Source organism: Podarcis pityusensis (genome assembly GCF_964106645.2).
Source record: "Podarcis pityusensis genome assembly, chromosome: 7".
NCBI classification, from domain to species: domain Eukaryota; kingdom Metazoa; phylum Chordata; class Lepidosauria; order Squamata; family Lacertidae; genus Podarcis; species Podarcis pityusensis.
The window spans coordinates 7,610,819-7,620,634 of NC_138031.1; the positions used below are offsets into that span (position 1 = coordinate 7,610,819).

General features: G+C 41.7%; 1 protein-coding gene across 1 annotated transcript; it reads right to left on the reverse strand.

The window, feature by feature from the left end:
- Positions 1–5,087: 5,087 nt before the first annotated feature.
- LOC308481140 (proto-oncogene Mas-like) lies at positions 5,088–7,118 on the reverse strand. Its single transcript, XM_081013159.1, has 2 exons — positions 6,975–7,118; positions 5,088–6,198 (listed from the first exon to the last, which is right to left on the reverse strand). The coding sequence occupies exon 2, from the start codon at positions 6,153–6,155 to the stop codon at positions 5,190–5,192; it is 966 nt and encodes a 321-aa protein (XP_080869285.1). The 5' UTR covers positions 6,156–6,198; positions 6,975–7,118; the 3' UTR covers positions 5,088–5,189.
- Between the last annotated feature and the right edge of the window lie 2,698 nt (positions 7,119–9,816).

Here is a 9,816-nt window from a genome sequence, read left to right on the forward strand (position 1 = left end):
AACTTTCCAACTTTCCGTTACTTAGCAACAATGCATTTCAATAGGACAGTTTATCAACCACAAGAATTTGTGGAATGCAGGCTTCAGCCTTTAAGTTGCAGGCCTCTTCCTCCCGGAGCTCTTGTTTTCGTTGAAACGCAGCTCCGTGAACCAGTGAATTAATCAAACTGCGTTCACACTTTTAGCCCGAAATGCAGCATACCTTGAACTTTGTTGCTCTGGAAAACACCTCTTCTTTCCACCAGCTGTCTGTTGAGCCTCTGGCTTCTTTCAGACGCTTCTCTTCCTCCTTGGAGCAGAGGAGGACAATCCACCAGCCTCTCATGCAGATGTCCGATGAATCGAAACCATCCTCTGCTGCCATATGTTAGTATCTCAGCTCACAGGCAGAGGTACCTGGCCTCCCCCGAGGCAATTGAGCGAGATACTGTGTTTACCATCCGTCTGCGACCCCGGCAGGCTAGGTAAACAAACCCGGCGATTCTTCTCATTAGTCATGAGAAGAACACACCCTCTGCTTCTCTGCTTCTCTCTCCCTCCCTGCATTCTCCCAGGGAGGAGAAATGAGACAGACAGGAGTCCTTTCTACATGTTTTATTCCTGTCACTCAACAGTACATAGAAATGCGACTGCACCCTTCAGTCTGCATCAGAAGAGTCACACACTCCTCCCCTGTACTTCCAGCACAGGTCAGATGACACACTGAGCTAACATCTGGTGCTCAGTACAGAGAATAGGCTCCACCTTTTCTCCAACAGTACATCTGCAAACCATAACATCCTGTTTTGCATTCCAGCCATCTGGAGCTGGCTTTTGCCTTGGTGCTTTTTCCCAACAAGCGCGCCCCCCCAGATGTTGCGGCCGGCCCCCCTGGCACCCCCCACGCTACGCCACTGCTGGGAGAAGTAGGCAATCGAAGGATTTGCAGGAATCAATGCAATCCCCAAGTCGCAAGGAGAACTTGTAAGTCTGACCAAGCTGAATTCAAAACGTCCTGTAAATTATCCTCTTCTCTTTGTCTGTGCTTAATCAGTTTGCCAACATCTTGTGACAAGAAGAAACTGTTTCTTTACTGGTGATCAAGATAGCCATCAGCAAAATTAGGAGGAGTTTGTTGCCGCCTTAAGTCTCACTGTTTCAGAAAGTACTCTTGACAAAAGGTGGTTTCCTAGTCATCAGGAAGCGGAAACAGCTAACAACTCTGTGACTTGATTGAGTGATATTATTTTATTGATTAATAGCATAGTATGCTTCTGTCTTTCCACGCTCAACTTGATTAACATAATAATGTATATTCAAACCTGTTTTTGTTGGCAACAACCTATAATAGATTTTTTTTCCATATGTGAACAACAGAATAAACCCAAAAATATAAATACAAGATTATTTCATATGTAAGAAGCAACATAAGAAAATAAATTTTAAAGGCTATCCTGAGACTGTGGTATATAGCAGCTGCATCAGTGAGATATGGAGGAAATGATGGTGGGAATTGCTTATTTTGGATTCTTCCCTGTCATTTACTCCTATTATTCAGTCAGTCATCTTGCTTCTCCTTGCACGGTACGACAAAAATCATTCCATTCAATAGAGCTAGTTCTGGGGTGGCTTCTAATACCTGCTTGGCAATTTTCCATATTTCTTGTAGGATTTATGTCCAAAAGGGTTGAATTTTGAGGCATTCCCACCACATGTGGAGGCATGTTCCTGTAGAGGTGCAGCCTTTCCAGCATTTTGGTGAGGTTCCTGGGTGTATCAGAGCGGACATATGTGGTGTTAGATACCATTAATAGGTATGGTTCAGGGTGAGTTCTCTTACTTTGGCTGAGATGGAAAACTAATAAATGAATAGAAATAATAATTTATATCCCACCCATCTGGCAGGGTTTCCCCAGCCACTTCCAGCAGAATATTAAGATACAATGATTCAACAAATATTAAAAGCTTCCCTAAACAGAAAAAGAACCTACCCATGTGATGCTGACACAAAGACATCGTACATGTTCTCGGTATGTAAAAGAGTGAAAGTTTGCTACTCCCTTTCTCTCCCACCCCCTCTTAAAATAGAGATGATGCATGCACTTTTGTAAACCGATATAATCTTTAAGATTTTTAAAAAATAAAATAATTCCATTATTCTCCAGCTCAGCCTCAACTTTCTTGTTTTTTTATATAATATTTTATTCTCTTTTCCATTTAGAAAGCTATATTTGTTACTCAACAATTATATTTCAGTGCAACAAAACTAGTGACTTCCCACTCACCCAACATCAAGGTTTACAACGCAAATTACGTACAATTGTGTTTTAAGGTTCTGTATTATCTAATTTCATCCTCTCTAACAAGTTTCACAATATATTCTGCTTAATTATATTCTGCTGAATATATTCTTGCACTTCAAACCCTGCTGTGGTCTTCGCAAAGGGCTGGAGGGGCTTCCTTAGATACATGAAGGTATGTGAGGGTTTGTACAGAGACTCCTTAAAAGCACCATATTCCTGAACTCCTTGGCATAAGCCCCCAGTTTCCATGTCCCACGAAGCATGTAACGAAGCCTTAAGTACATGTGATTGAAACAACTGTCCGAACTTTCCCTGGCTACCTCCTCTCACCTTCATGTGCTTTTTGCTTCACATTTGTTGAATTTTAGGTCACTTCAGAGTCTCTTAGTTTCTGTAAGAAACAAGCATACAATATATGCTGAATTCTGCTTGCTTTGAATGTTCTTGTTCTCCTTTTTTGTTATTAGACTCCTGAAGAGATCTCTGCTGAGGAAATGTATTTGCATGCTGGAAGCATCACTGGAACCAGGCTGCTCAGGTGATCTCCCTCCCTTTTCCATCTCTGAAGATCTGATAGCGGCAGTATTTAATTTGTTTGGGTGGGCAGCTACATTCTTGTGCAGCATCCTTTTGAAATCATAAACTTGCAGGGACTTTAGTGCTCACCCAGTGGAACCAAAATCAAGGACTTGCATTTGATGTCACTTTTAAAAGTTCCTGAATTGAAACATGCTTCCAGATCAATAACTAGGAATGAACTTTGATGCTCCCTATTGTTCCTTAACCAACAATCCTTTCCTTGCATACTGATGTTATATATCATCAGCTGTAGGGCTGGATGATACATACACTTGAGAAAAGATGGTTTCCTAGTCATCAGGAAGCGGGAAGCAGCTAACAACTCTGTGACTTGATCGAATGATATTCATTTATTGTTACAGATAGGTAGCCGTGTTGGTCTGCCATAGTCAAAATAAAAAAATCCTTCCAGTAGCACCTTTAAGACCAACTAAGTTAGTTCTTGGTATGAGCTTTCGTGTGCAAGCACACTTCTTCAGATACCTGAAGAAGTGTGCTTGCACACGAAAGCTCATACCAAGAACTAACTTAGTTGGTCTTAAAGGTGCTACTGGAAGGATTTTTTTATTCATTTATTGATTACTAATAGCATAGTATGCTTCTTTCTGTCCATTCTCAACCTGGTTAACAGAATAATGTATATACAAAAAAGTACCAAAACACAGGGAATATTGCAACCAATGGATAAAGTAACATAAGAGACATGAGAAGTTTCTTCTAGAAATTGGGGGTTTCCTGCATATTTTTCCCCACTCCCACACGTCCCCCCCTGCTAACTAATCAAAACTCTGCCATTGTTTACAACCTCCACATTCCTCATATCAGATTCCCTCAAGGATGCAGCATCCTCAAATATACCATTGCTTGAACGGATTTAACTCAAACTGCTGCTGTTGTCTACAATTGCCAATTTCCCCCTCTCATTTCCCCCCAATCCTGTTTTATACAAATATCTGCTGTTGTTTGAAGTCACCATTTTCCCCTTGAAAACTGGCTCTCACTGCATGCAGTGATGGCCACCAACTTGGAAGGCTTTAAAGGAAGAATACACAAATTAATTGGGAATAGGCCTATCAATAGATACAAATCATGGCGGAGGCTGTGCTCTGCTTCCACAGCACAAGGCAATGTGCGTTTGGATACCAGCTGCTGAAAATTGCAGAAGGGGAGAGTGCTTTTGTGATCAGGCTCTGACTGTACGATTCCATCATGTATCTGGTTCAGAAGTATCAGAAGAGGATGGTGGACTCAATGGGCAATTGGCCAAATTCATCAGGTCCTTCTTATGGTCTTAGAGTCACTTCCTTGGGAGTAGGTCCTATTGAATTCTAAAGGGCTTACTTCTGAGTAGACATATATAAGATTGCTCGCCATGCATGCCATTTATTTGTGGTGCTGGATGAGTATAGCTATGGGCAGCAATTAAACATTATTCTTTGATTCAGTTAACAGCAGAAACAGACAATTAACAACCAAGATTTAACAGTATTAACAACAACCATAGAATAGATTTTTCCATATTATGTGATTCCATCTCTGTTCTTTTTATGCTGCTTTTGAGGCAGTAGTCAATTTGTGTTTTGTCATATCCATGATAGTCATTTTCTCACTTCAACTCTTGAACATTTCAAAATGTGCCTCCACTGGCAAAAACTGGCTTAGTAGGAGCTAGAATGCCTAGATGGGACTGAAGTGATAAAGTTCAAAGTGATGACCTTTTAGAGCTTCCATAGCTTGAGTTTCAGTGGAGGTCTTGACTCCGTAGAGTTTGTCTCATTCCAGAAGGCTACTGGGATATGGCTTTCATATTCTACCTACACCTGCCTCTCTTCTGTATTCCAACAGGGAAATAAATCAAAGGGTTAACACAGCTGTTCAGACAGGCACAAAAGTAGTCATAATATAGGATCTAGGGAGGTTCTGAACGGAAAACAAAAATGCTGTTGCATAAGGCATTCAAAGTGTGTGTAGAGGTTCCATTCTGCCAGCCAAATCTACTTTCCCACCCCAGCCTACATCTTTCCCCAGCAGCTCCAACCTCAAGCTCACAGCTCCCTGAATACATCAAATGTTCTTCCCATGAATGGACCCAGGCTTCCTCCATAGTCGTATACTATCTAGATTTATAAAATAATAAGAATAATAAGGAGTTCATCAAGTTCATCCATCTGTTCAAGACTGAGATTCTATGCACACTCTGAAATCAATAGCCAGCACTGAGCACAGGTCAAGAAGGTTACAGACAGAAAGTTTCTAAATTGGGAACTAGATTGTGTCATCAGACTCACAGTGATAAAGACATATTTTGGCAATATTTTTGAGCCATCATCACTGAGTTTCCAAAGAGATCTCCCCTGCCTCTCCAGGGTTTTCATCCTCTTTGAAAACATTCTGCAATGTGGCTTTCATGCTCTGCCTACACCTGCCTCTCTTCTGTCTTCCAACCAGGAAATAAATCAAAGGGTTAACACTGCTGTTCAGAGAGCCGAGTATGAAGGCATATTGTGAGAAAAAAGGAGGTACCGAATGAAGAACAAAAAGAGTGATGAAAACGGCATTGAGTGGAAAAGAAAAAATGATGAAGAAGAAGAGAGCAAGCAGGACCATAATTAGAAGTTTTCCCCTCCTCCTCTGGTGTGATTTAAAGCAGACCCTGACAAAAAGGATCAGAGTGGCGACAGTCATGAGGGGGAGGCAAAGGAAGCCATTCACAATAAGCTGAATGCCCAGTGTGCTAGAAATATTGAAATCAGACAGAAGGAGAGTGAAGTGAATTGCAGGGGAAATAGAACAAACTCCCCATATTGAGGCACAAACAGCGGTGGACATATTTGGTGGTCGGTGGCATCGATGCCAAAGTGGGAAAAGGACAGCCACACACCTATCAATGCTGATGGCTGTCAGCAGAAATTGACCATTGGTGTACATAAATAGGAAAATCAAGTAAAACATGTACTCTTCAAGGTAAGTAAAGTATTTTACCACTATGAAACACATTCTATTAATAAACACAACTGTGAGTAAACCAAAGTCAGCTATGGAGAGGTTCAGGATGTAAGTGGTGAAAGGAGTCCTCTTAATGCAGAAACCAAGCAGCCGGATGACAGTCCCATTCCCCAAAAGCCCAAAAATGCTGATTAAAAGGTAGCTGATATTCAATATATACTGTCCTAATATCAATCCTGAATGATTATCAGTGTACGTATTGTTTGAGAGAAAAGTTCCATTGTCCGTTCCGTAATAGTCCTCTCCAGCATTCAAAGGGGACAGTGATGGGAGGCTGTAATTGATCATCGTGATCAGTCTTTGCTTTTCTACTTTGTCCGCTATTTTCCTGCTGGAAGAATTTAGAGAATGGTAGAATTAGTCTTTATTAACTGAAATAAGCAAAGACAAAGCTAAAGCTTTGGAGATTAGTCTTTCATACTTTGTAGCTATTTTGGAACGGGTGGTTAAGGTGACATGACTTGCTCTTTAATTGCCAGGTAAAGGGGCCAGTGGGGCTTGCAGCTACCTGAATATATTTGGGGTTCCAGAGTGTCTCTATGATAGGGTTCCCATATTCCCCAAAGTAAAAATGCTTCCCAGGGCAAGGAATATAGCTCTGTGGTGCAACATCTGCCTCCTGTGTTGAAGGGTTCCATCCCTGACACCAACAATGAGCGTATACCCTTGTCTGAAACCCTTGAGAAGTGCTGTCAGCCAGAGTCACACAACCATAGAATCTTAGAGTTGGAAAGGACACAAGGGTCATCTAGTCCAACCCCCTGCAATGCAGCAATGTAAAGCCATACTGGGCAAGTTGGAAAGAGCCAATGTGGCATTGTGATTCCAATTTTGGAGTAAGATCTGGGAGACCAGCGTTCAAGTTCCCACACAGACATAAAACTCACTGGATAACTTCAAAGCAGAGTTCCTCAGCCTGACCTACCTCACAGGTTTGTTGTGAGGATAAACAGAGGAGCAAGACGAACCATGTATACCACCTTGAACGCCTTGGAGGAAAGGTGGGTATAAATAAATAAATGGACTAAATTTTAGGAGGCAGCTTCCTATACTTTTCTGTTCCTAAAACCTCATACAGAATCTTTCACAGCTGTGTTATCTTTTTACCTTTTAACCCCAGGGGTTGAAGCTGTGCTTGTCAATCATCATCATCATCATCATCATCATCATCATCATCAATGCTTAATTCTGCCACACCAATTACTCGTCTTTCTGCTCTTGCAAGTGAAGAATTTCTAATGAGCTTTTCGCTTACCTGTGACAAATGTTGGATCAGATATTGAGATAGAGAGAGAGAGAAACAAAATAAGTAATCCCGTGCTGGAAGGTTTGCAGACACCAGTGCAACTCTCGAGTCTTGAGGAAGCATTCAATGCATTTAAGAGCTCATGACAAGATGTGCTGGAATGTGCCTGTTTGCCTTCATTTATGCTTAATCAGTTTGCCAGTGTCATGTGACACTGTCAATATAGTCTTTAGGGGATTGTGATCATGTACACTAACAGCTCCATTTGTAAAATATACAAAAGTGCTTTGAAAGGCTCCATTACACTTCAAAAGCCTCCAAGTAAGTTATAAGCACTGAGAACCACTTTGCTCCCCACGCAGGAGATTTCCAATACAGCCAGGGAAAGAAAGCCAAGCTAATTGGCTGGAAAGAGCAGGATAATGTTACAGTAGGGATACAGAACCTTTTTCCAGCAAGAGGAACTCATTTTTTATGGGAAACCTCGACAAGGGAATACCTATAGCCAATCTACTCCCACTCTTGATCAGAGAGTCCTCTTTCTATAAAAGTAGGAAGCTTGGAATCTCTCAAGCCTCTTTGCTCCCAGATGCAAGCTACACAAATTCTATGCATAGCAGGAGAGAGTGCAGGAAGGTAAGGAAGGCCCTTCTCATGGCAGAATTGGGGTGAATGGGAAGGATGAAGGCAGAAAAAGGTGCAGCAAGGGTTTGTGAGTACATTTGCACCTCTGCTTCAGGCAGCAAAATGTCCTGCACCAGCACTAACACATCACATCTTTTCTTTTAGTTTTTTCTCCTCTTTGGTGTCCTGACATATTTCTTTTCCTTCATGCTCCACCTCAAAGGCAGCCTTTATGGTGAAGCTTCTGGACTCCTTTGTCTTCATCTCTCCTTCAGTCTGTGTTGGTATCCAGCCCAACCATACACACATCCATTCTCAAGCCATGCATACATTCAAAACTCTGAATAAATAAATATAGAAAACTGCCTTGTGCAAGGCAAGACTGCTTTTCTACCTAGCTCACATTGCTGACACTGACCAGCAGGGATATAGGCAGGAATCAATCCTGTCCCTACCTGGAGCTGCCACTGAGTGAATCCTTTCTGCACACTAAGTCAAAGCTCTGCAGATGAGCAAGAGCCCTCAAAACACCTGCAAGCATAAAGTGCATATCACATCCTTTCTTTTAGTTTTTTCTCCTCTTTGGTGTCCTCACATATTTCTTTTCCTTCATGCTTCACCTCAAAGGCAGCCTTTATGGTGAAGCTTCTGGACTCCTTTGTCTTCATCTCTCCTTCAGTCTGTGTTGGTATCCAGCCAAACCATGTTGTTGCTGTTGTTGTTGTTTAGTCGTTTAGTCGTGTCCGACTCTTCGTGACCCCATGGACCAGAGCACGCAAGCCCAACCATACAGATATCAATTCTCAAGCCATGCATACATTCAAAACTCTGAATAAATAAATATAGAAAACTTCATTGTGCAAGGCAAGACCGTTTTTCTACCTAGCTCAGATTGCTGACACTGACCAGCAGGGATATAGGCAGGAATCATTCCCTACCTGGAGCTGCCACTGAGTGAATCTAGGACTTTCTGCACGCTAAGCCAAAGCTCTGCAGATAAGCAAGAGCCCTCAAAACACCTGCAAGCATAAAGTGCATATGTCTCTTGAGACTTGGATAAGTGTTTTACGTGTTTTCTTTTCTTTTTTGAATATATATATACTGCATGCAAACCAATCAGCATCAGATTTTGGATACAAAACTCTATGTCTAACTTTCTAACATACCTTGAACTGTGATTTCTATGCAAGGATATGAGAGGTTCTTATTTTGTTCCATTGCTTTCCCCCATGAAAACCTGCTGTTTACTGTTGATTTGGGCCAAACATCCGAAGGGTCTTTGAAGGGACATTCAACATCCTAGTGTTAGACCTTAAGCTACTAAGGCTATCAGGCACTGAGATCTCCAGAACTCATTCTTTCCTAGCCTGCCACTTGGGATCCCTATAATTATGTTCATGTCAGTGTGCAAAATGCTTGCTAATTATCCCACTGAGCAGTGGCTCTCCTGCTACCCTTGCATGTTAAGAATGTCCACATACCTGTGAGAATCTGTGGCTCAGATATCATGAGCAGGAGGAAGCAGGAGTAAGAGCGTTCTGTGCTGAGGAAAGTAGGCAATCGAAGGAATTGCAGGAATCAATGCAATCCCCAACTTGCAAGGAAAACTTGTAAGTCTGACCAAGCTGAATTCCAAATGTCCTGTACATTATCCTCTTCTCTTTGTCTGTGCTTAATCAGTTTGCCAACATCTTGTGACAAGAAGAAACTGTTTCTTTACTGGTGATCAAGATAGCCATCAGCAAAATTAGGAGGAAGTTGTTGCCGCCTTAAGTCTCACTGTTGTAGAAAGTACTCTTGAGAAAAGTTGATTTCCTGGTCATCGGGAAGCAGCTAACAACTCTGTGACTTGATTGAGTGATATTCATTTATTGATTAATAGCATAGTATGATTCTATCTTGGTTAACATAGTAATGTATATACAAAAAAGTACAAAAAACACAGGGAATATTGCAGCCAATGGATACAGTAACATAAGAGCCACGAGAAGTTTCTTCTGTAAAGTGGCGATTTCCTGTAGATTTTCCCCCACTCCGACATGTCACCCCCTGCTAACTACTCAAAACTCCTGCCATTTC

What these genes read in the sequence shown, in the direction of transcription:
- LOC308481140 (XM_081013159.1), bottom strand. Translation starts at nt 6,155, where the DNA reads ATGATCAATTACAGCCTCCCATCACTGTCCCCTTTGAATGCTGGAGAG.